Consider the following 27,088-nt stretch of genomic DNA (forward strand, 5'->3'; position numbering starts at 1 on the left):
TCTTAATTCGACTTAATTAGCGCCTGTCTAAATAATTGAAAATCGCGTTTTAAAATGGATGCTGGTATTTATTGTCCTTGAGCGATCCAAAGTGGATTTTTCATTCATTATACACATCAAAATTTTATCTGAAGTTAAAACATTGCTTGTATCATTTACAAGCAGGTGACACCCAAATATGTTTCAGAAATAAAATTACGCCTCATGATTAAAAAAAATATATATATAAATACTAAAATAGCGGACAGGATAATATTCCTTGTGGAGAGTTTGGGTCTTTCGATTTATTTTTAGCTTCAGGTTCCAGGAGTCTGCTATGCTTAAAATATATATAAAAAGGTTTTTTTTCTAAATATCTACACTACTCATAGTTGGTGTTTGAATTACACACCTTTGATATTCATAGACGAAATCACGTTACATATAAGCCTGCGGAACTTGAATGAATTAATATGCAAAATCGGCGAATTCTCTATTAACGAACTTTTTATCATAATATTTACGAAAGAATATCTTTCCTGACATACATTTTGTTTTTTGAGATAAAATTATATTTATATACGTAGACACAAAACTGAAATATTTTAGCGTCTTTTTCATACCATATTGCGGTTCTCAAATTATTTCAATAAATTCAAATCTTCCAGTGATCCTTTTCATTAAAAAAATATTTTTATACAATTCTTTTTTCGGTAGTACATCCACAGTCTAACAATTGAAATCTATAAATAACAGTTGAAATCTATATACTTTGGTACATCTTTTCTATTTCTAGTAGTATACCGGTTGTCCGAAAATAACGTTCGAATAATTTACAGGGTGATTCTTCATAAAAAAAAATTATTACATTTTTTATATGAACATGAGCCTGGTAATGCGTTGTTATCAAAATACAGGATGTCAATTAAAAAAAAAAGGGTTTTTAATAAACACTCCTTAATCGATTTTGCTGAAATGAATTAAATAAATTAAAATTATGAAGTGCAGTGGTGTTTCAGGAGACACCCTAATCAATATTTTTAATTTAAAAAAAATGTGCGACTTTCTTAACAATTTTATTATTATTTTTTAAATAAGGAAAAAATTCAACTTTTTTGATTCTTGCATTGTTTTGTTTTCGAAAAAAAAACGAATTATTGCATGTCCCTAATTGGCAAAATATTTTACGTTTTATGAATAGAATTTTTATTGAGACTACAATTTAATGTTCACCTCATAGGTAATAAGTTACATCATTAAATATGCACACCCTCAGGTAAGATCGGTGCAGTTTGGATTAAGAATAAATTAATAAAAATGATCAGAGTTAAGAATAAATTTTTAGAAGTGCTTTTATTTAAACTCCTTGTATATTTTGTATCTCATGCCAACAACATATAACTCGTTGTTCTAATTGCTGCATGTCAACAGAAACCAATTGCTTTAAATAACCCTAAAGGAAATAGTCCGACAGGTTTAAATCAGGCGAACGAGGTGGCCACGAAATGGGTTCACCCCGCTAAATCTCTTGGTTAAAAGCTGTATTTAAAGAATTACGAACTATTACACTAAAATAAAGTGGTATACCATCATGCATAAAAAAATAAGGCCCGTTTAAACGGTGACGCACACGGTCTTATTAGTCTCAATATCTGCCCAAACGTTAATGAAAAACTTATTTTGAAAACGGTTTTGAGAAATTCCATGGGGATTTTCGTTGGCCACATGACTAATATGTAAATTAGTAACACCTTCGCCTGTAAATCCTGCTTCATTTGTAAACAACACTAGCAAAAAACATCGGTCCTGATGATATTTTGTGGTAACTATGTTTAGGTTGTAAGTCTTGATCATTTAATGAACTCTTTGTAGATAATATGCATAAAAAAGTTAACCACTTGAAGAATCCTTTCTTCCACTTCCACTGTCTGTGAGGTTAAGACTTAAGTTGATTAAGGCTTCTTCCTTAATCAATTTTGTTTGGTGAGAAAGTTCAACTTTTTCTGAACCTTGGTATTGTACTAAAAAAATGTTCACAAGGAGTCAACATTTGGAAAGGCTTCGTGATATAATCAACGTGATCCTAGAGCACAACAATTGGCTCTACCATATACTCCACTGTATGTACAGGTATACGTGTATGTATATGTATAGTGTATGTCGGCTATTTCTTCAAATAAATATTGAGGCATCTTTAAAATTCAGGTGCATTAAACGCACACTGAGTAGAATAATATTATCTGACACGATTTTTGGTTGTTATGTTAACAATATAAACCTCTTGTAATGTTTATATTTAAATATCTACATACCGATATAAATACTGATTAGAATCTATTGCCGCGATAAGGGAATAAATTGATTTTTTTCCGAAAACGAAGCTGAATAAAAAAAAAGTTGCATAGTTATTTTATTTAAGATAAAGCTGCTTAATTCAAAAAAAATAAAGTTGGTAAAAAATTTAGTGGGACACATTTATTATATTTATTAAAATTCATATTAAAAAATATGCCTGTAGATCCCTTAAATCATTTAAACGTTATTTCAGAACACCCTCTATATTATGTATCATACTTATAGGAACTTAGGTTCAGCGAATAGATAATTATTTTTATTAAAATTTATTAAAAAAAAATTTAATAGTTCCGATATATCCATTTTATCAGTAAGAAATAATTCTTCCATAGTTTTCAAAAGATAATATCATGTTTTTTTTTATTGGATAGTGGTCAGTGAATAGTTGCTATGGTCTATTTATAAAATTTTTCTTGTAGTAATTTCCATAATAAGATATCTGAACTTTGTATTATTTCACCGATTTTATTACTTGTTTATAAAATTTCTTTATATGTTAAGCTTATTTAAGTTCTCCAGTGAGTTGTTACGCATTTTTTTCATTAATTGATGCAAGAATTTCTTGAGTATTACATTTGATAACCTAATATTTAATAATTCATATTTACTTCTTTTATTGTTATTGGCACTCATAACATACGCATTGTTCAAAACGCATATGAGATTTATTTACAAACTAAACAGATTAGATGTATATAAAAAATTTATGATATGTATATAACATATTCAATATAAACTCTAAAACGCAATAACGTTCAAGTTAAACGATATAATTTTCCAGCATTTGTAATAAAGTAGGATAAATAAATATAGAATATTAAATAAGGTTGATTATACGTAAAGGTCAAATTTAAATGAACGATGCATGTTGTATTACTGGATATTCGTTTATAATGTCTATATTTACAAAATAAATATTTGTATTTTCGTACATATTTACATGAAAAAATTTTTTATAGGTATATAATAAAATATTATATCAGAACGGTAAAAATGTTATAAAGAGGCTATTTCTGGCATAGTGTAAAAAGAAGGAACGTAAAATTAAGGATATAAAATGAAAAAATGTATTTTTAGTTATTTGACAAATAAATATAGGACACCGTTTAATAATTTGACAAACCACATAAAAGCATGAAAATTATTATATTGAATAACAAAAAAGCCTTTATAAGTTACTAACTAGTTAGTTAATAAATAAGTAACCTTTAAATATATTTTTATAATAGTTTTATTAGGTATTATCACCGAATCCGTGAAATTATTAAAAAAAATCCCTATTTTACTCTATGGCTTATACAGAGTTTTAAATTTATATTTAATAATAAGTTAAAAACGTATTAATCTTCTTAAAATATTCGCTTCTGCGTAGAATTAAAAAAAAATTAGGTAAATGACATCAACCCTCTAGGTATTCTAAAAGCATCCCCGAGAGGGGGTTAGGTTGGATTGGTTTTACTATTTATTTTTTCTAAAAATAGACTTAATTTCATTAAACCATGTTTTATTAAACATTATAAGAAATGTGTTGCGAAACTTTTATATAAACACTATGTTTGAAAATTATTTAATAATCATAATTAATGCAGTACATAATATAATTACACTCTTTTGAAACCGAACTAAACTTTTTTGGATATTTTTCTTAAACCTACTGAAAAGAAGATAAATTTATCGTATTGGTAAAAAGGTAATTGGATAACCTTTAAAACAAGGTATCACTCAACCATCTTCTCATTTAGGATTTTCAACATCCCTAAAAGGTTAAGATAATTTAACCGAAAACAACTGCACAAAATATCTCCCTTACAAATAACTTTTACGTGTTTTAGCATTTTTTAAAGACTTTTTCGAAGGAGCTAACGGGTATGTGAGTGAGCTAACACGCTGTACATAAATACTAATCGTCATATCTTAAAAAAAAGAGTATATGCATATGCAATACTAAAAGAGTAATATGCGACTCGTTGGTTTTAAGCCAAATTTAACCACTACGAGACTATCTTGGCTTAAAATCTTGCGCAATAGAAAACATTGAAGAAAACTACGCATAGATACACATAATATTTACTTCAACATTATAAAAATAAAAACGCCAAAATACCGTTTGGGAAAACAAAAATACAAAGAGTTTCAAATGAATGTTCGAAATTGAGATTCATTTTGTTTCATTATTTAGTGATTATCAGATAGAGTGCTGTGCTCAGAACTCTGTGTACAGGGTGTCCCAATTCGAGGGTGACCGTTGGAATCTCGGAAACCGTAAGAGTTACAGGGTCTGTTAAATGAAGGCAAAGTTGCGCAATTTGGAGCCTAATAAAATGACGTTTAAAAAACTTTTAAAATTCTGGATACTTTCAGAGTTATCCAAAAAAATTCGAAAATTGTCAAAATCGTGTTTACCTTCTACTGACTTTATTTAAAGAGACATCGGAAAACTGAAGCTATAAAATTTCATATAGTTTTTTTTAAGCCAATTCAATGAAAATGTATACTTTCCTAACCTTATATTTTGATTTTTTTAAATTTATATAGTAGTCCATGACAAAATGACATTAGCCGGTTAAACTTAATAAAATAAAAGGATAAATTTTCATTAAATTGGAATGGAATATCAAATACAGAGTATTTTATAGCTTCAGTTTATATAAAATCTAATTATTTGTATCCTATTGATATATCTTTCTCTTTTGCACTTATGGAGTTCTTATGGGAACTACTAGAAGGAGTAATCGGACATGAAAGTGCGATACCTCATCATAAAGGCAATTAAAAATACTTTTTAAAAATGAGAAAATCCAATATGACGCCTGTAAGAAAAAATAAAGTTGATAATGATCGAAAAAAAACGAAACGTCGGATTATTTTTTTGCGTCATCTTGTAGAGCATAAAAAGTGGCAATGAAAAACTGTTTTTGGTTTTCCGATATCTCTTTAAATAAAGTCGGTAAGGTAAAAACGATTTTGACAAATTTCGGTTTTATTTGGATATCTCCGGAATTTTTAAATTTTTTAAACGCCATTTTATTAAGCTCCAAATTGCGCAACTTTGCTTCCATTTAACCGACCCCGTAACTCTTACGGTTTCCGAGATCCCAATAGTCACCCTCGAATTTGGGACACCCTGTAAGTACACGTGTTTTCAAAAATAGTTTTGTTTACATATAGAAATACGATTCGTAAAATGTTTTGTTCATGCGCTTTAAATTCGATATAGTTTATAGATTGGTATTAAAATAATTGTCAGGTTTTTTATAAAAGCCAGGAAAGCCAGGAGTATTCCTTTCAGCTGCTCCAATGCTCTGAATTATACTCCTAATCTATTGAGTTTGATAAATTGAACAATTACTATACTTGAAATTGTTAGATACGTAACTCAAATCAGCATCTTTTTTAAAGATACAAAGAATCATGAAAAAAAAATAATAGGAGTTAATATACCGGGTGACACAGGAAAAAGGGAACACTTAACAACTATTTTACTATTCAAGAAAAACAAATGAAATTTGGTATATCGATAGAATTATCATAAGAGCATCTTTTGACATATTCAGTTGTTATGCGTCACTTCCAGTTTAACCGGAAGTGACACTAACTTTCTTATTTTAAATGGGACACTTGGTATATTATGACTTATTTCGATAGAAAATAATATTCTGGGAATAATGATACTGCATTTGTTACTTTTTGTTTTATACTAATAGAAAAAATCATTTTTTAAAATCTTAAAATAGGGTTCCATGAATGCGTTAAAAGTCAATTTTTCATCATGTAATCACGGAAAAAATTGACACACTGCATAATGACATTAACATTTGTTGTAATTGATTGGTTGTCATTTTGCATTCAAATTGTTAATATCTTTTTAACTATGGAAGACTTTTCGACCCGTGAAAAAGTAGATATTCATTTTATGTATGGGTTTTGCAATGGAAACGCACATGCCGCTGCACGAGAGTATCGGCGGAGGTTTCCTGCAAAAAGGCTTTCACATTGGAAAGTTTTTGTTAGAATTCATAGAAATTTACTTAAATATGGATCCTTCGAACGTGCTCGAGGGCAAGGAAGACCAATTGCAAATGATGGTTATGGGGAAGTACTGAATTTAATTGAAGAAAACCCTCAAATATCATTGAGAACTTTAGAAGTGATTACCAATATCCCAAAGTCAAATGTAAGTAAAATCAAATATGATAAATAATTAATTAAGTACCTAATTTGTTATCCAAAAAATTACATTTAAAGTACTTATAACTGAAAATTGAGATTGGTATAAATAGTGTTGTTATTAATTATTATCGTCGGATCGTATTAAATTCATTTCAAAATACTCTAATTACTATTATTATTATTATTTACTTTATTTACTTGGATAAGTCTTATCACAAACATCAAACACCCCAAAACAAATCCTTTTGACGACGAACTGGAATGTTTAGTGGCTTACTAAGGTTTAGGCTTATTTCCTATGCAATTTAAAATATTTAAAAATAATTTCAGATTGGAAGAATGAGTAAGATGTTAGGATACCATCCTTTCCATTATAAAAGGTTCAGGAGTTAGAAGAAGAAGATTTTCCAGCTCGAGTAGACTTTTGTCATTGGATTTTAAATCACCCAAATCTTCGTCAAAAAATTTTGTGGTCAGATGAGGCAACTTTTTCTAGAAGTAAGGGCTTTAACAGCCGTAATACTCATTTTTGGAGCATCGAGAATCCGAGAGTAGTTCGACGAACTAACTTTCAGCATAGATTTTCCTTTAACGTATGGCCTTTAACGTACGGGCTTCCTTTTAACGGGTTTGATAGGAGATAAATTGATAGGCCCAATTATTTTGCCACACAGGTTAACTGGTCGTCATTATTTAAATTTTCTTCAAAACAATCTCAGAGATTTACTGGACGATGTTCCCATAGAAACTCGGCTGGAAATGATTTTTCAGCACGATGGGGCACCAGCTCACTACAGCCGACAGGTGAGAAACTGGCTGGATAATAATTTTACAGGCAGATGGATAGGCCGAGGTGGTCCAATAAAATGGCCTGCACGATTGCCCGACCTTAATCCTCTGGATTATTATCTTTGGGGTAATATGTGCAATATTATTTATGCCACCGAAATTGATACTCAGAAGAGCTTCAGAGGCGAATTCTCGCAGCTGCAGGCCAAATAAGAGAAAACCGATTTGAAATTCTTAGATCGACCCAAAACATTCAAAAAAGATCCAGGTTATGCATTCAGGAAAACGGAAACTTGTTTGAACATTTGCCTCAAATAAATTAGTATTTTTATCTGTTTGCAATTTTATTTGTCAATTTATTTTGAAGCGTGCTATTGAGTTTTAATAAAAATTGTTATTAATAATACTATGCAGCGTTATTTTTAAATGCGTTTTCTCGAAAATGGTAATTCCTAGCGTTATTGACCAAGAGGTACTTTTTTACGTAAAAAGCTTTAAATTTTTAAAACTTAAAGAAAAAAAACAAAAACTTTGCAAACAATTTTTTTTAAGTATTTTTTTAGGCTCACCCCCTAAATGATACGCACCTGACTAAATAATGAAAATTATGAAATGACAACTAAATTCAGCATATCAAAATTGGGAGAATACCAAAATTTAAAATTTTTATATTTACCCGTTTCGAAAATAAGTGGAAAAATCCATCTTCAGGTGCCCCCTTTAAAAGGGGCGTAGCTCCCTTGGGGGGGCGTTTGCCGATATATGTTTAAAGGAAAAAGTGAGGTTATTTTTGACCAAAGAATATAGGGTTCGCGTTTCGTCCACTAATTTTGGGACACCCTGTATATTTTGATACAAACGCCCAACGTTTGTGTTTGCTTAAATCCTCTTTTTAAGCTTTATTTTTATTTATAATTGACTAAAAGTTACAGCTGAAAGAAAATTCTAATGTTTGGTATGCTAAGCTAATTTGGGTTACTAAACATGACAAAACAATATTGGGAAAATTGCTAAAGGGGTTTGGGAAACTCCAACATTGGATGGGTCTGTCCAAGAATAACTAATCTAATAGACAGAAATGGTTCATATGTATGTTCTAAACAATGTTCTAAAGTTCTCTAGATCTCAAAAAACGTGTTTGCGTTGTGCTTTTTTACAACCAAAGACTTTTTTTGAAGTTTTTGCATTGGTCTTATCCTGACTAACATTTTTTTTTACGAATTACTTTAAATAGTTTTTAATGTATTTTATTTATTTTAAAATACAATGTTAATAATGCTACATTTTTTAATTTACAGTATTCTCTAAGGTTACTAAATTCCATACCTTCTATAATTTTCTTATATAGATTTATAAACCTGCTAAAGTTACCTTCTACTTCACCCGGCAATGCATTTGACTCTCCCGTAAGATTATATAGTTGCCATGACGCAGGGACGGTACACAGTTTTAAAATTGCATTTCTAGGTGTAACATGTATATGGGGCGTGCGGCCTGGTAAAAAAATTATCTGTGACGCATGCGTCACGCAATCATGACTGCGTGCATCATGTGAGTTAACCTTGTATCTTCTACATAAAATGTAAAATCTATTCTTGTTATACATTAATTAAAGTGATTCCCAGTATATTAACAAACTTCAAGTTTTAAATATGCGAAAAGTTACGCTATTAATTTTATTGTTTGCTAACAATCCTTACAATTCAGATTTAATACATTTCTATGGAAACACTTTGCATATAAGCACAATAAATGAAATGAAGAATTAAAACCAGTATTTCACTTTCAACTTGAAAAATACGCGTCGCACCTCTGTACCTAACACGTCGTAGAAACCATAAAAAAACCGCAAAAAGGAATTATGTTTTGCATTTAAAATGTTTTTACGTGATTTGAAATAAGAAACAATTTGCAATAATAAGCCTTACATACATAACAGTTTTTTTTATGTAATTGGTCGAAAAAGTGTACTTCCTTATTTAATTTATAATAATGTTTGCCCAATAATATAATCACAAAACAATTTCAACTCATACTAACCAAACTCAAGAAGTTTAATCCCCTGTCGAAGATGGGGATTAAACTAATTGCTACACCGTTAGCAAAACCTGTAGAGATTGAAATAAAGAGTTTTGGTTAGTGGTAACTATTTTATGATTTCAGTGTCACATCAAAAGTTCCAAGCATAGGACCAATATAATATAATATAATATAATAAAATTTATAAAACTATGAGAATTCTAGGGATAGGGCCTATTGATGAAGATAGGAGCACGGTTAACTGCAAAAAATGGTGTCTTTTGAGGCTTATTTACAACCTTGGCAAATGCATGAGATTACTGAGGTTTTTTGAAAACTTTCAAATTCGGGATAACCGTTATTTAAAATAATTAAGATAAACGGAGATATTCACTCCGTTAATAATTAATCCGACTGAGGCTAGATACCAACTCTTTATTTAATCCTTTTATAAATTTAAATTTAATTATTCAACTAAATTTATAAAAAATCTAAGCATAAGCTAACAAGTCAAAATAGAAAAGTAGAACACGAGTTTTTTCAAGTCTGTTCTACTATTAAAAATATATATATATATATATATATATAATGAACATGTACATCCAATTAAAAGAAATTTTGTGTACAATTAAACCTAGAAACAAATTTAAGATTCCGCATATTATTATTAAAAAATAGTTGTTGTTATATCTTCCTCATATCAATCTTAGGTTTAAGTTGAGCTGATGAATTTTTTAAGTTTTTTTGTTATAAAATTCAATTGCCAATATATTAACTTTGTCTGACTCTTCTTTAGCCTCCAGTAAAGAACACATTTATGTCTGTCGTCATGATTATGATGATAAAGAATGTCTTGGTGGGCTTAGAAAATACAAAAAAGAGACATTAAAAACTCCAAAAATCCTGCCCTTCCTCCATTATCCCTATCTCCAAGTTCTACCATCAAAACAACTCTTAGAGCCTTCCGTTGTAAACCGAAGACATCTGCTGAATTTTCAATTGCCGCAGACCAAAATGATACTGTAAGTGAAAAATTGCGTAGCAGGCCGTTTGCAATATCTCATGTGAAACACACTTCCTAAGTAAAAAAAAATATATATAAAATATGTTTTAGGGGTCTATGAAATTTAATAGCAGCCACACTAGCATTGGCCGCCTAAGTCTCCCTAAAAAAAAAACACAACAAGTCACTCGCTTTTCTGAAACCAAACTGGTACGTTGAGAAATAAGTCCATTATTTAAAAAAAAAAACTAGTTAGTTGCAGAGCCTTCGACTTTTCTACTATTTTAGAACTTAAGTAATGTGGAATATACAACTAAAAATAACTAAAAACATTCAGCTTTTGCCCTTTAACAAGTCAAAGGAATTTGTTTTCTGAATATCTCTATATCAATTTGTCTTGCAGGTGACTTTGGCAAATATCAAGCATGGCAGTTCTTCCTCCACATCCTCTCAGCAGCTACTGCTGGTCTGAACATGCTTTCTCTTGTCACCGTTGCAGCCGTACCAGACCATCGGTAGGTTATCTCTTAGATTTTATCTAAATAGATATACTGTTAATTTACTTATAGGCCAAGCAATGAAAGCAAAACTGCCTCCACATGGACAATTGACTGTGCAGGTCAGTAATTTTGCTGCTAAATCACTTGCTCCCCACTTAAAAAAAAACTATATATAGACTTAACGTAGGTTCTATATAATGAATTCTGTTAAAGCATTTATTTTTTTCTGCTCAGCACTTGAAAGCAGCATTTATTTTATTTAACTTCTTAAATTAACGGTTCTGTATTTTTTAAATAGATGCCAAATCCCGGATGAAGATGATACAGTCTTCAACAATACCTTACTATCAGACTATATGCAGTATCTACCCAATGGAGCTCTTGATAGATGTCAGTACTTAAATGTCACTACCAATGAAACAGTGAGGTGCAACAGTTGGGTGTACGATGATACTTATTATAAATCTTCTAGGGCTATTGAATGGAATTTTGTGTGTGATCAAAGGTAAGGGAATTTCATTCAAAAATTCGTCAAGCATTTAAGACTAATTATATTTCTTTTCAACTCGTTAAATTTTTTAGATGGATGGGAGCAGTAGCTCAATCAATGTATATGTTCGGTGTGTTCACAGGAGCCGTAACTTTAGGAAACATGGCGGATAAATATGGCAGAAAACCAGTTTTTTGTTGGTCAGCAGTCTTGCAAGTTGTAATCGGAGTAGGAGTTGCGTTTTCTCCTAACTATTATTCTTTCATCATAACCAAATTTTTACATGGAATATTTGGATCAGCTGGCAGCTATATTCCAGGTTTTGTTCTGACTATGGAACTGGTGGGATCAAGCAAGCGCTCTATGTGTGGCATAGCTTTTCAAGCAGTATTTGCATTTGGAATAATGTTGGTAAGTTAACTCGCATGTCAAACTGTATATGTATAGAAAATTAAGTAATAAATAGGCACACTATACAGGCTGTTACAAGTTCACTATTGGGATCTCTGTTAATATAGGAGATACAAAAAAGTTAAAATTAGGGCATGTTCCAAAGCTACAAAATACCATTTTTAAAAAACCGATTTTATTTTTTCTGTATTCTAATTTTCTTATTCTGAATCCAGTTTTAAAATAAAATTTCAAATCTATTTTTCCACTCTTTCCTAGTTATCTGATAACTAGTTTTTTTTGTATGACAGCTTTATTTAATTATTTGTTGGTCGATATTTGTTGCCGATAAAAGCTTAAATGAAAATTTCAAGATGTATCCTACTTACATTTTCTGTGTGTCTTTAGTAGTTTTCACATAAATATTCTTTAAAACAATTTTTTTTGGCTTTAGTCTGTTTGTAGAAATCTAAAAATCATTATGAAATATCTAAGAAATTGATATCAAGTTCAATTAACTTTTTATAATAGTTATATATAATATCAAATTTAGTGTAGTAGGTTGGGAAAAGCAGAAAATATTCAATTATTTCACGTGTTAAGTAATTAAGAGTATCCACGACTATTGTATAATTTGCTCATCATATATCAGTTTACCAAATCATACTCCAATATTATCCAACATTACATGTTTGTTGAACAATATACTAATTGACAACATTAAGTAATTAGGTGAGTGGTATTATTCGGCTGTATTATATCTGCAATAGAAATTCGGAAATAGCAAATAACTGAGTCTATTAAAATAACTAGGAACACTACAATTGCCGTGTGACTCAGAGAGTAATAGGATAGAGAGATATCTAGCTTATAGCCGTTGGATTTTTATAGGGTACATTAAAAAACAAAATTTACAAACAAAAAATAAATACGCCGGAAGAACTTCTTCGTCGAAGTTCTATTTTTTCCAGTCCAAATTTATTATTGAATCAAGTTATAAATTCCATAAAACTCCGTCTAAAAAAAAACAAAATTACACACACACACAATCGAAGTTAGTGTCCTTTATGGTACGTACATGGTTTTTTGATATTTTTTCTATGGTACTTGTTCGGTGCAGCGAACTGACGAAGCCCGATTGTGTGATGTATGTGTATATTTGGGTTTTATTGAATTACACAATTATTATTACTCTAGCCCTGAAGTTTTTTTAATCTACACCATCCAAAAAAGCAAAGTGTTTTATTTATCTTCCAATGTCTTTTTTTTAGGTAGCAGCTTGGGGTGCCCTAATTAAGGACCGAGTTCTGCTTCAAGTAATCTACGGATGCCATGCTATAATCCTCTTAGGACACTTCTGGTTAATGGACGAGTCACCGAGATGGCTTTGGGCGAACGGTAGAAAAAAAGAAGCAGTAAACATCATAACCAAAGCATTGAAAATGAACAATAGTTCCGTCAGCGTAGACCCTACGTCCTTCTTGGACAAAAATCCTGAAGTCCAAAAGCAAGAACAGCCAGAAGAAGCAGGAATGTTAGACTTATTTAGGCAACCCAGATTAAGAAAGATGGCTTTAAACGTTTGCTTAGCGTGGTTTGCTAACTCACTAGTATATTACGGCTTATCATTAAATACTGGGAGCCTGCAAGGCAATCCTTACTTAATTTTATTTGTTATGGGAATGGTGGAGCTTCCAAGTTATGTTTTAACAGTTTACATCATGGATCGCCTCGGGCGTAGATCAATCACTTCCTTCAATATGATTGTGGGAAGTATTTGTTGTATATTAGCAGCAAACTTGGCAGCTGGCAGCTCACTTTCTAACTGGTTCGTTTTTATAGGAAAATTTTTAATAGCTAGTTCTTTCGCTGTTGTATATAACTATTCTGCGGAACTTTTTCCCACAGTTATACGAAACTCGGCCATGGGGTTGGGATCGATGTGCGCTAGGCTTTCTGGCGCCTTAACTCCGTTGATTATGCTTTTTGACTCATTCGATCCCAAATTACCATCGAATATTTTTGCTGTGATAGCATTAGTTTCGGGCTTTCTAACTTTGTTCTTGCCAGAAACCCTTGACAAGGCAATGCCTCAAACTATAGAGGATGGGGAGAATTTTGGTGTGGGAGATACATGTTTTACTACTTGTTTAGGCAAGAAACAGAAACAGGAATTAGAAGGGGTAACGCCGAATGAACTTGAACCACTCAAAGCTTGAAGGGTTACGCCAATTGTTAGCTATAATCTTGGTAATTTGATAAATATTTATTGCCCTTTTTTACTAGTAATTAAAGCAAATTCGAATAATTTGTAATGCAGAAAGAACAATTTATTATTTACAGTGCATATTAATAAAGTAAATTAATTTTGGTAACAAAGCAGAATTCTAAGATTTGAATTCATGATAAATTATAGACTAAATAATATAATGGATTACTAATAGTAAACAGATTACAAACTGATATAAGAGGCATTTACTAAGAAATTATTTTCAGTCATTCCCCGTTGTTTCCTCAAAACTACCCTCCTTTGCAGATGCCTCTCAAAAACTTTTATTGTATTTTAATAAATCTCTTAGGCTCAATCAAATTTCTCAATCTCTTACGATGCTCCGCTCTGTCCTGGTTAAGACCTCTTTATCTTCTGTGGGCATTTCCTGGTCAAGGCTGTAAAATCTTCTCTTAACCAAAAGAGACTTCATAACTCGCTGCTAAGTCGCTTGTTCAAGGCCAAGTCCTTTATTTGGAATGTTATAAAAAACTCTAGGGGTTTCTTTACAAAATTTGGGAAAAACATTTTATACAAGGAAACAACTTTTGCAAAGCAGAAAATAAGGTTAAACAACGCGAAACGCTAGTGGCCCGTATTTCGATACGTATATGACGTATATTTTTTTATTGTAAAATATTTTTTTTTATTAATATATTTGAAATTCGTATATATGTATATCACTCCACGAACCCCAAATTTATTAGTTAGTAAATGAAAATTGGGAGTTTCAAGAATTCTTTGATGCGCACTATGACATATACGTAGGTTCCTAAATTCATATTTATTTAACAGCAGTTTTGTTAAATTATATTAATTTTGTATCTAATATAAATTATGTGAAAATAGATTTGAAGTTATCAAATAATATAATATTGTAAGTAACATATTATATTATTAACAGATTTATAGATTCAAGATTATACAATTTTTTATGTGAGTGTAAAGTGTAATAAGTAAATTTTACTTACGTTTGTATTTTAATTAAAGCAAATAATTTAAATTAAAAATTATTTACAAATATATTTTTCAATAAAAAATAAAGTTTATTTAATAGTATATTTGATTTATTTACTTCCATTTTAATAGGGTATATGAATGCACAGAGTGTCTCAGAGAGAAGACAATTCACCCTTCCTTTATTATAATGAAATACAATTGAAATGATATAGCCCAGATCATTTAGAGAACATACCACCAAACTTCTGCCAATGTTTAAAATACGTTAAAAATGTTCATGGAAAAGTCAATATTGCTATTATAAGATATTATACATATTCAGAAAACATAAATCAGACAAACGAAAAAAGAGAAAACATTACCCTTATGGCATTAGGTACTTCTTTGTTATTCCTCTTTTGCTTTGCAGATATTAAAGTGACCCATGATTAAAAAGTAACGATCACATTCTTAATTAATCAAATTTATTTCTTAGTTTCATAATTTTTGAAAATCTTGAGCAAAGAAAGAGCGATTCTTACCCAATAATTTCAAATAAGAATATTTCTTTTGCCTCAATGTTACTGTCCTTTCTGAGCTAAAGGCATAATAAAATATTGAGGTAATTTTTGTGAATTTTTTTGGTAATTTTGTGTTATATGCAACATCAAAATGTTTATATACTAGATAACATAATTAGATTTAACTTAGGAATCACTTAAAACATTTCCATTTTTTTTACACCAACGTAAAGGAAATCCTGAGGATTGGTACGAATGTAAAAACGTGGTCGCCACGTAAGGATTTACATTACTTAGGTTTGCACGTTGTTATTTTTCTGCAAATCTTAACTTGCACGGATAAATAAATTTATGTTTTGTATATAAATTCACAAATCCTTTAACAGATAGTAGAATATGCGACAATTGTCAATCACTAATTATTCCTATAAAATGTTCCAGATATATTCAAATTAATGCTGATACAAATGATTCCCTAAACAAAAAAAAATAAATTTCAAAAGTTCACAAAAATTACAAAACATTCAAAGAATATTTGATAAGATCTACTTGAATATTCTTGGAAAAAAGAACTGTGGCAAATAAAGTAATATAAATCGGAGTTCTGAATATAATTTGAATGAAAGTAATACCTAATAGGGGTTTTCATATAAATATTTAAAACGATAAAAAATTGAAACTATAAAAAAACTGCAGTAAAGCAGTTAAATAAAGGGTACTTTAAGAATTTAAAATAAAAGTTTCATATTAAAAACTTGTTTTTTGAATAAACAACTAAATTTATGTATTTCAACTTAACTATATTAACATATTGAGAAAATCTTAGACTATGAACATAATGACTCCCACTCAACACAGGAAGAATATTATATCACATCTAAAACGTCTCTAAATCGAACAAAAACAAACGTTATATTTCAAAATGATTGTATGCATATTTGGACTAGATTCTTTTTCAAATTTTCTTGGAAGATTAAGAAGACTAATATTTATATGATGTAAATTATGTTTCATTCTATATATTATGTGTTCATTGTGTATATTAACTAGAAAGTTAGGTCTCAGTTTCATAAGGCAATTACAGTTTTTTACAGATTACCTAATAAACACAATATTTCTATTTTAAGAATATTTCCTAAAAGTTAATATGATAATTTGTTTATATGAATGCAGCACATAATCTCTTCATCTTTCCAGATATTTTCTTAATTGATATAATATTGGGTTGAATGTTTAAATCAGAGTGAATTAAAAGCTTTTATTTGTAAAAGTTACCTGATATAGCTGCAACTTCGTAATCCAACTAAACCTAACCTAAGACAATAACACGAAACTGCATTGTAAATTTCTATGCAAAGTTTAATTAATTTATTTTCATTCTTGTACATGTATGTTAGTATTTCACATGTATTCTATTGGTTTCAACCCCTCAAAGCATAATTTTAATAATATAGTGTCCTAAGCACATTTATAAAAGCGCCTATGTCTATTTTGAAAATGTCGGCAAATACGTATGATGGCAAAAAAGTACTTTGAATGTCTTTAATTAAATATAAACTGAACAAGCTCATAAAAAACGTCGAGAAATAAATTAAACGGTGCAGCAAAAAAAAACTTTATTTTTTTATTAAATAAACAAAACGGCTACATGCCATTTTATGCATGTATTTCGTATTTAAGGTACATAACATTTATCCATTTATTTACAGTTAACATACACTCATTTCTTTAAATACGATTTGGAAACGCAGTGTGAACAATTTTCGGTTTCGTTCCTGTGTTGTTTACCCCTAAAATAATAAAGTTGGTTTAAAAAATCTTTGAAACGAATTATACTAAGTTACCTAGGGCAGTGTGAACTACAATACTGGGTTGTCCAGGAGATGGGGGATGTAATTCATGAGATCCTCCAGGTGACAAACTAGCAAGAGCTGCTAGTAAATCATTGTTTATTATTGGCTCACCCTCTGGGTGGGGTACCCAATCCAGTGGTGGTGATGCAGGAGGTGAAATAAGGAACTAAATTTAAATAAAATTAGATATTTTCCATCATACAGCAAAAAAATTATAAACAAACTTAAAAAATCCCCAAGGATGTTCAATTTTGGGCTACTCCATTCAATTTTCATACATGCCTCGACCATTTCAGTTATTTGACCAAAAAACTATCTGACTATCAAGATTAAAAATAAATTATATTTATTACACAAATTAGTAAACAGCTTATTATGACTATATATATTATTTACCTGTTTATATGGGGCTGGTGGTTGCAAACTAGAATTTTTCACTGGTGTGACAGGCTGAGCAAAATAACAAGTAATAATCTGGTTTTTGTAGTTGTACTGATGCAACTCAATCCTGGCGGTGGCTGCAGCCAGTGGAGTTGTGAAGTTCACCCTCAATCTTTTAAAACTCTTAAGCCATTGAAATGTTACATTGGGGTCATATATTTTAAATAATTCTTCTAATTCTTGTTTTTTTTCTAAAAATTATTTTTATAAAAACTGAGAGATTTGAGGTTTGGTGTTACAGTTGCCAACTTTCTGAACCAGGATTTTAAGGAAAAAGGCCTCATCAAGACAGGAAGTGCATTGAAATTTCGGCATGATACACAATATTTAATACGATTTTGTTCATGCAATTATAAATCTTATACACGCCATAGTTACAATAAAATATTTAAAATATACTTAATACAGGGTGGGCGGCAATGAATGCGCCAAAAAGCAAATCTATGTTAAACTCGTGAAAATACGGAGGTTGAGCCCAATATACGTTAGTGCAATATCCTAATATAATATTTTTCTCTATAGTTCAAGTTTTCTTTTTGAGTAGTATTGCAGTAGTCGTACGGAACGGTCGTGTTTACGTTCTCCGCGTTTGACGATAATTCGCTCAATTGTTTTGTTTTCTTTGATTTATTTTGGTTTCGTCTGTTTTAGTGTTCCGAGGTTCACTGCACTCGTGTGCTGAATGAAAAGTAAGTATAGTGAAAATTAAGTTTTTGGGGCATTTTGTGATAACTGCTGTAAAACTATCTGTAAGAGATGCTCCAAGTTGACAACAACTGAAGCGCACGCAGTGATTGTCAGGCTCATAAAGTCCCTGTCATATAGTCATACTTAAAGTGGAGACGGTTAAAAAAGACACAAGTATTGAGGTTTTAAATTAGCAACTTAACGACCTTAGAGCGGAGTTACAGGACAGAATACGAAAATTAGAGACGGCTAATCATGAAAAAGATATTTTTATAAAAAGACTACAAAGACGTACACAAAATTTTGAGGATGCAGCTATCAACACTGAACGGAACTGCAAAAAAATAAAAAAAATCTAAATTAGGCCGAATAAGAAAGATACTCTCTCTTATACAACAAAACAAAAAACTACAAGATGAAACGCAGTCCATTCATGAACATTTTTCAAAATTAAATGAAGAACTGACTGATAGATTATTTTTACTGATTTCACTTATTATATCATAATAAGTGAAATGAAAATTACTATTGAAACTTTGACAAAAGAAAACAAAACTTATGTAAATGATTTGAAAAAACGTTATTTTGACCTGTTCAATATGCATGTTTCTCTCAACCACTCAGTCCAATGCAGATCTTCTTCAACAAGTGTACAACCAGTCTCAAATAAAAAGAGAATCATTATTCTTACTGATGATTTAGAAAGAAACATTTACTCTTGCTTATCGAGAGAACTCGGAAACTTTAAAATACAAGTAATAAGTAAACCGTTCTTTAAAGATGTCTTACATAACTTTGTTAGCTAATAAGTGTTTCAACAAAAATCAAATTGTTTGCAATCTTCCTATTCATTCAAAGAATTCCGACGGTCTTGATTCCCACTAAAATAAAATATAAAAAAAATATAATCATTATTATTAACAAATTGTCCTTTGTTGTTAACAGCTCAAAGAGATTCTCAGATAATAATGATTTTTTGGATCTACTAAATATTTTTTTTAATAAAAACTTTTTAAATCAAACCATTTACCTTAATAAAAGAGGATTGGGTAAGTTGGAAAGAATAGTTAAGTATATTGTTGAAAATTTCAGCCCTGTTAAAAATACTAACCTTATATATTTCCAACCTGACACAAATGTTTACTCAAATAATCCAAATCTCTTTACCTCAATTCATGACTCGATTATTAGTCTTACATCAGAAACCAATATAAATGAACATTTTTTATAAATAACGCCAGAGTTCCCAATAGTTAAAAAAATAGTTACTACATGTCATTTTTACTTTTAAATATTAAGTCACTAAGAAATAAATCAAATTAATTTGAAATCTTTATAACTTTGAGTTCGCCGGATATACTACTTTTAACTGAACACTGGCTAAGGCCCGATGAGCCCTGTTTTACAACAAACTATATGGTAGTTGGTTCTTACTGCAGAAAAGAGTTGGGTCATTGTGGTACTATGATAGTAAATAACAATATTTTGACGACATTCAATATAACTACTTTTAAAAGGTTTGATGAATATATTACTAAGGGTAAATTTGAATTTTCTGTAGTTTATGTAGAACTTTTATATAATATGTATTTATCGTCCTCCCAGATGTAATACTGGGGAGTTTCTTACACTCTTTGAAATGTTTTTGACACTATTTCCATTGGGAGCAAAGTTAATCGTCTGTGGCGATCTTATTATTATTGATCATCTATCAAACTCGCATGAATCTGATAATCTAAAAAATCTGCTGGCTTCTTTTAATCTACAAATAGTTATTGAACAACCAACAAGGATCACGTCATGCTCCCAAACATTAACTGATTATATCTGTTTAAATTTGGTCTCTGAGCTAAATTGGGTTATCCAGGTTATTCCTTCTGGGGACTTTTCTATGGGCTTATTTATCAACCGATTTAAAAAATAATTATATCAAATTATTGAAAAAAAAACCTTATTTCAAAAGTGGTTGTTTCCAATCATGTGCTATTTAAAAAAACAAAGTAAATGCCATTTGCCAAAATTAATGGTTTGGACATTTTAAATAGACGTGTAAAAGATTTAAACCATAAAATGTAACAAACACATTTTTCTGTGATTACTTGATCAAAATTGAAACTTTTAACGCATTCATGGCACCCTATTTTAAAATTAAAAAAAATGATTTTTTATATGAGTATAAAACAAAAAGTAGCAAATGCTGTATCATCATTCTCAGAATATTATTTTCTATCGAAACTCGTAATAATATACGAAGTGTCCCATTTAAAATAAGAAAGTTAGTGTCACTTCTGGTTAAGCTGGAAGTGACGGAAAACAAACAAAACAAGTAAATATGTCAAAAGATGCTGTTATAATAATTCTATCTATGTACCAAATTGCATTTGTTTATCTTGAATAGTAAAATAGTTATTAGGTGTTCCCTTTTTACTGTGCCATCCGGTATATAGTTTTTCAGTGTGTAAGTTAGTATTTAATTATAAAGATTAAATATTAGTAATAAAAAAAAATATTAGTATAAGCAGTATTTTTGGCATTTACTTTATTTTTTTAAATAGCATCTTATTATGAACCACTTTTGAAATAATGTAAATGTTTTAGATTTTAGTAAACACTAAAGTTTCACTTAACAAGATGTCATGTATTATGTCAATTGAAGAATGCGTTATAACGCAGCCTTCTATTCAAGAAATCAAAGCTTTTTATGCTATTTTTATTACTAAAATGCGTTTATTATTGTGATTTTGTTTTTTTCTTCTTATGAGATTATTTATCAACCAATGTAAAAAATAATCATATCAAATTATACAAAAAAAAAATCTGCATTTTAAAAGTGGTTGTTTCCAATAACGTGGTATTTAAAAAAATAAAGTAAATGCCAAAATTACTGGTTTGGACATTTTAAATAAGCGTGTAAAAGATTAAGTCATAAAATGCAATGAAACAGATTTTTCCATGATTACTTGATTAAAAATTAAAACTTTCAACACACTCATGGCACCCTATTTTAAAATTTAAAAAACTGAGTATTTTTATGTGTATAAAACAAAAAGTAGCAAATGTAACATTGTTCTCAGAATATAATTTTCTATCAAAATATGTAATAATATACCAAGTGTCTCATTTAAAAAAAGAAAGTGAGCGTCACTTTGTGAACTTCACTTTTTAAGATAAACAAATTTCATTTGTTTATCTTAAAAAGTAAAATAAGAAGTTATTAAGTGTTAACACCCTGTATCTTATTTATGAGTGACATTTTACCAAGGCATATTTGGTTAAACATTAATATTTTCACGAGTTTAACCTATAATTCCTTTTTGACGCATTCATTATAATTTTTTTTTTTTATAAAAAAAATTATCTGCTTTTGTTTTCAGGTGTCAGGTAACTCTTTTATGTGATCAGAACGCAATTTTTAAGTTTATAGCCCAGTACCCAGACCCTGATGTATGACTTCTCCCCAGTCCCCAAAAAGCAAAAACAATGCTATTCCTGCAGCCTTAGCCAACATTAAAGGCTTCGAAATATTTTGTATTTTGAGAAAATATTGAGACAATTTCAATGATAAATTCCTTAATATGTGTTTTTTTACCACATTTGCACTGAAGAACACTAAACTATTACATTTTAAATTCTTACAGTTTTAGAAGGCAATAAGTTGCTTAGTTGAAATTGAACACCCTGTATTTTATGTCACCAATAAATGTAAGAATGAATTCTTTTTGAAATTCAATAAGGTCTTTCTATACTTAAACTTTCACATTTCTATAAAAGTTACATTTTCTATAATACATGTTGATTTTTTGTTATTTATTCAACACTCACTAAGTAGGTAATGACAGGTTGGCAAGTCATGTTGTTTATAATTTAATTGTTAGTTACTTAAGTGCTTTTTTATAGTTCTCGTTTAATAATTAAAACTTTTAACAGTTCTTTTTGCTTAAATTACTTTATTGAAAATAAAAGCTTACCCTAGAGGAGAACGAATTAACATTTTTTCAAAGATCCTCATATAGGACAAAACCGAATTCGAGAAAATCATTAACATTAGTCAAGCGTTTCCAGGGTACTAAATCTTGGATTTGACGCCGGATTTTTTCTTATGGCGACATGTGAAAGATTTTGTTTTTAAGTTACTTCTGACCACATCAGAAAATATGAAAGAGCAGATCAGAAAATCTTTTCAAAGTATTACTCCACAAATGCTGTCAAAAGTTGATGTAAATTTTGAAGAGAGAGTGTTTGGGTAATTGGTGTGAAGGTCAATATTTGCAATTAGATAGCTATTATTTTTAGCATATTTTGTAATTGTAATTTTTTATTTTTTTTAAGTATAATATATTAATAGTCAGTTGAAAGTAGATACATTGTTAATACAGTCTTAAATTTTACCTATTGCTAATCTATTGTGTTGCATGCTGTAGTCAATTATAATTAGGTTTTTAATTTAAACTTAACATGTCATTGTAGCTCAAAAGCTATAACTATTTAAACTTAAACTTGATTACTCGCCATACATTAGTTACTTTTACCTATAAAAAATTAATAAAAGAATAAAAAAATTACAAGAAAATAATAGAGATATCAATTTATTATTGCCTACCAACTTAATTTAATAACAGCTATGCTGAACTTCGCCGAGTTAAAAATAAAGGCCTATTATTATTATTATTATTATTACTATAAATTACGAGGTTTTCCATTTAAATTAGGCAACATATTGCTTTGTAAAAACTGTAATAATTTAAAACTACTTTTTGAAAGTCCTGTATAAAATAGTGACTTTTTTACAAATAAAATGTAAAATTTAATAATTTAGGGCTTCTCAATGCAAAAGAGAAAACACATATTAAGGAATTTCTTATTGAAATTGTCTCAGTATTTTCACAAAACACAAAATATTTTCATTATGTTTAGGCTGGGTAAACCTTAATAAAATCTACCTACCTTTATTTGTGATGTAGAATCCAAAAATCAAATAATATACAGGGTGTTCCATTTAAAAAAACATAACTATGTCATGAAAATAATTTTAAAAGAATCTTCTAGAATGCTTTTGATAATACCAATTTTTCTCCAAAGTTCTATGAATGCATGATAGATGTCGTCATCCCTATAACAAAGACCAGCTAAGACTAGCATTACTTAGCAACGCAAATATCCTATCTGTACTACTTGCATGCCCCCATGCTAAAATAAAGTATGACAAATGCCAGTAAAATACTGGATAGTCATTCTAAGCACTCTCTGGGAAACACAGATGGGGTCTGTGTGCATTTTTAAAGTAGAAATAGATTTTCACTTAATTTGTTAGACAATATTTGTGTGATCACCTCAGAGCAACCTTAAATCCACCTGAACCTGTAAAAACCACCATACAAATTACCCACAATTGTTATTGAAAATATTACCTAATTTGTTTAGTGAATGAGTGCCTGCTACAGATCAATTGCTACTGCAGAGGCAAAACTACATGACTATTAAGAAATGTTTATAATATTAAGAAATTTTATTAAGAAAAGTCTTATAATAAGATATTGACATTAGAGAAGGGACAAGATAGATAATATTAGCAAGAATGTGAAATTCTAATCTAGTTAATCTTCTCAAAATTATAACACTTGTCCTATTTATTGGCTCCAGCATTCCTCAAAATATTTTTTTATCTTTCACATTTTTTGTTATTCCATATTATAATTATTGAATTCATCAACATTCGAGAACAGAAGAACTTATTTTTAAATTTCCACCTTTCACAAAATAAATAAAGAAACCAAATAACAAAATGTGCATGTTATCAGTGCTAATTGCTAAATTTTGAAATATATAATTAGTTGTCAAGATCATTAATTGTCTTTGTTTAATTTCAGTGATTTAATATACAATTTTAATTTATCTAATTCACTAAGTTTGCTATTGAAACATGAATGTCCTTATAACTCCAGGAAGAATTTATAAAGTGTAATAGATAGATAAAGCTTTATTTGTGTAAAACAAAAATAAATATTTGTCAAGGATAAAGTAATAAGACTTTTAACTACACTATATTATAATATTATATTATAAACAAAATACTTATTAAACTTATCACTTATATTTTTATCACCCAGAACCCAGAACTATAATGTCCCAGAATTTTATAGAATAAATCTTTTTTTTATTGCTTAAAAGTGTCTTCAATGTTCTCCATCTAAGGTTTATTATCATATGATTATCGTTTTGAGAAATTGTAAATTTCAAATGAGATTAAAGAATAATTGTATATTGATTGTGATAAGATCAAAAAAATCTGCTTGTGCTACTTAGATGAAAACTAAGAAAAAAAAGGATATTTAAGAATTGCTTAAGGTTATTGATATAGAGATTATTAGAAGTAAAGTTAAGTTTGTTACAGAGAGATACATGTTCAAAAATTCTTCCTGGTAATTTACATTAAGGCATTTTTGTTGTTATTGATTTGTATTTGATCAAATTGTACACAGGGATATATGTATAAATATAGATCCAAGCTTGTCAGTTGTCCTGACAGAGCAGAAAACATTCACAGACATTATGTAGGAAATCCTTTAAAATCAAGAAAGTTGGCAACCTTACTTGCTGTTAATTACCTACCTGAGCTACTGAATACCGCATCATGTATGTTTGTGACTATCAAGGATGAAGGAAGTCCCTCAAAGTCATCTTCTTCACATTCATTTGGGGAATCTCCAATTTCTTGTTCGGGAAGTAGGTTTGGATGGACATTAGGCAAGCCATCTTGAGCATTGATTATGATATCTTCATCGGCGATATCGTCGGTGGTTTCGGCCATTATTCTGAAAACAGATCTTTGTATATGCCTAAAACAATTGTATGATATAAAAGCAAAAATATATATTTAAATTAATAAGAAATACGCTGGTAGTATACGGCAGATTCAAACTGATAATGAATTAAACATACGTGATAAATGGGAACAAAAATTAAGATGTAAAGGTTTGGGATAATTTAAATATTCATCTGAACTTAATGGAACATTTTGGCAAGCTGGCAAATACAATGAAATATTTTTGGAACCTTATATAACTGAAACCGGCACAAAAACTTACCTTTTTCTGTTCAAAACTGGCTATTTATTTTGTTTCTGGGTTATATTGTTTTTTCAACCTATGTAAGTAAATCTCTTTACGACTTTGTTTGTTTATATTTTTATTATCAAATTCAAATGTCAAATGTGAACACCAACCGGAATTTCAGCGATCTACATCAGCTGATTTATTTGAAGGACAAGAAGGGCATATTGTATTTGTGGGGCTGCTATATGATTTCAATTGTTACACCAGCCCAATTTAGAGGTATAAATCTTTGGATGATGAGTAATAAGTTTATACAAATAAATTTTGGACTAAGGCCCAGTTCATATGCATGCGTTTTGCGATACGCTAATACGATTCCGATACGAAACTTCGCTCGCCTTTGTTGGTACCACGGTTTTATGTTTCGTTACCGACTTAAACAAAAATTAAATTTCAAATTTCAAGATTTATTGGCAGCCATAGAGTGTCAATTTAAAAATTTCACACTTTTACTTATTTAATAATAAGTAAATATGCAGGTGCATGGGAAAAAAGGATTGGAAATATTATTTTAATTAACTAATGTACCAACAAAAGCATTTAAGGTAAGTAAAACTATTTAAGTCGTCCTCCAATATTTAATAAATTTAGAAAAATTTATAAATATTCTCTATATATGTTTCGAGAGTGTAAACTCTCATCATTCAGTTTCTATTTTTGGAACCAATAAAACTGGAGAATTCCATTCACTTTGTGCCCTTTCAACTATACCATCTTGGCACATTTTAGTTACTTTTTTATGTATTTCATCTTTTTGTGAAAAAGGTAATCTATATGGTTTAACATAAGAAGGTGTGGCATTATTGCGAAAATGTCAGTGCAAGGGTAGGGTTCTATCATTTTGCGTTTGTGCTTATATTAGTTTAAGACCATTTTTTTTGTAGTTATTCTCCTGAAGATGAGAGTTTACACTCTCGAAACATGTAGAGAATATATATAATTTTTCTAAATTTATTAAATATTGGAAGACGACTTAAAGAGTTTTACTTACCTTAACTTTAAACTCCAATTCAAGCAATGGACTAATTCTTCAACTTAAAAGCATTTAATTTTAAAACAAAGAACATATTCAAATTATTTTAAGAGGAATAAAATATTACTCATCCCTTAATTCATCTGAACTTGCATCAGAATATGAATCAGCATTTTTGTCTTTGGTGGTGGTCAAATTTTTATAAAAATCCGCAAAGGTGTCGCTAATGTATGGCAGCAGATCTATAAGATTACTTTTCTTTTCACTAGATATAGGAACTGGAACAGGTGTTAAATATTTTGCGGTGAAATAAGCCATATGTTTGACTTAAATCCCTTTTCACGCGTGATTGCAAAAAAATAAAATGCATTTGTAGTATGTCTGACATAGAGCATTTTACACGATAAAAGTGTAACTTATCTCGTTAGACACATTAAAAATAATGGACTTACGCGTGTATAATGACTTAGTTCGTTATTCCCATAAGTAAAGGAGGGTTTTTAAATTCGGCTTTTGACATAAACCAGTTTTGACAAAAAAACGACATAACACCTTTTTCACATGCACCCGCGTTATGATAAATGGGATAATAATTAAT

General features: G+C 29.7%; 2 protein-coding genes across 5 annotated transcripts in view; one reads left to right on the plus strand and one right to left on the minus strand.

The window, feature by feature from the left end:
• The window catches only part of LOC126735983 (organic cation transporter protein), a 36,551-nt gene extending 21,528 nt beyond the window's left edge, over positions 1–15,023 (plus strand). Inside the window, exons 2-6 of one of the 2 annotated variants that reach the window (XM_050440115.1) lie at positions 10,719–10,830; positions 10,885–10,934; positions 11,114–11,320; positions 11,398–11,716; positions 12,967–15,023. In XM_050440115.1, the coding sequence (XP_050296072.1) occupies positions 11,172–11,320; positions 11,398–11,716; positions 12,967–13,914 (1,416 nt within the window). In that variant the 5' untranslated portion in view covers positions 10,719–10,830; positions 10,885–10,934; positions 11,114–11,171 and the 3' untranslated portion in view covers positions 13,915–15,023. The remainder of the gene's footprint in view (positions 1–10,718; positions 10,831–10,884; positions 10,935–11,113; positions 11,321–11,397; positions 11,717–12,966) is intronic. The other variant, XM_050440114.1, reaches the window with a different exon arrangement.
• Positions 15,024–17,023: 2,000 nt separating this feature from the next.
• On the minus strand, positions 17,024–25,742 carry LOC126736683 (protein sarah). Of its 3 annotated transcripts, none has more exons than XM_050441177.1 (5): positions 25,491–25,742; positions 25,015–25,241; positions 17,674–17,909; positions 17,269–17,443; positions 17,024–17,214 (listed from the first exon to the last, which is right to left on the minus strand). In XM_050441177.1, exons 2-5 carry the CDS (start codon positions 25,211–25,213, stop codon positions 17,153–17,155), a joined length of 672 nt encoding a protein of 223 aa, XP_050297134.1. In that variant the 5' UTR covers positions 25,214–25,241; positions 25,491–25,742; the 3' UTR covers positions 17,024–17,152. The 3 variants fall into 3 exon arrangements, with proteins under 3 accessions (XP_050297134.1, XP_050297133.1, XP_050297135.1); XM_050441176.1 differs by having other exon boundaries at positions 25,015–25,217; positions 25,491–25,741; XM_050441178.1 differs by lacking the exon at positions 25,491–25,742 and adding an exon at positions 25,345–25,473 and having other exon boundaries at positions 25,015–25,217.
• Positions 25,743–27,088: the final 1,346 nt, after the last annotated feature.

Source organism: Anthonomus grandis, chromosome 5 (assembly GCF_022605725.1).
Source record: "Anthonomus grandis grandis chromosome 5, icAntGran1.3, whole genome shotgun sequence".
Taxonomy (NCBI): domain Eukaryota; kingdom Metazoa; phylum Arthropoda; class Insecta; order Coleoptera; family Curculionidae; genus Anthonomus; species Anthonomus grandis.

What these genes read in the sequence shown, in the direction of transcription:
- LOC126736683 (XM_050441177.1), bottom strand. Translation starts at nt 25,213, where the DNA reads ATGGCCGAAACCACCGACGATATCGCCGATGAAGATATCATAATCAAT. An exon ending in TGCGGTATTCAGTAGCTCAG is followed by an intron (nt 17,910 to 25,014) that starts GTAGGTAATTAA and finishes AATAATTTTTAG; the next exon opens with AAAAAAAACAAGAATTAGAA. An exon ending in TGTAGTTCACACTGCCCTAG is followed by an intron (nt 17,215 to 17,268) that starts GTAACTTAGTAT and finishes TTATTATTTTAG; the next exon opens with GGGTAAACAACACAGGAACG.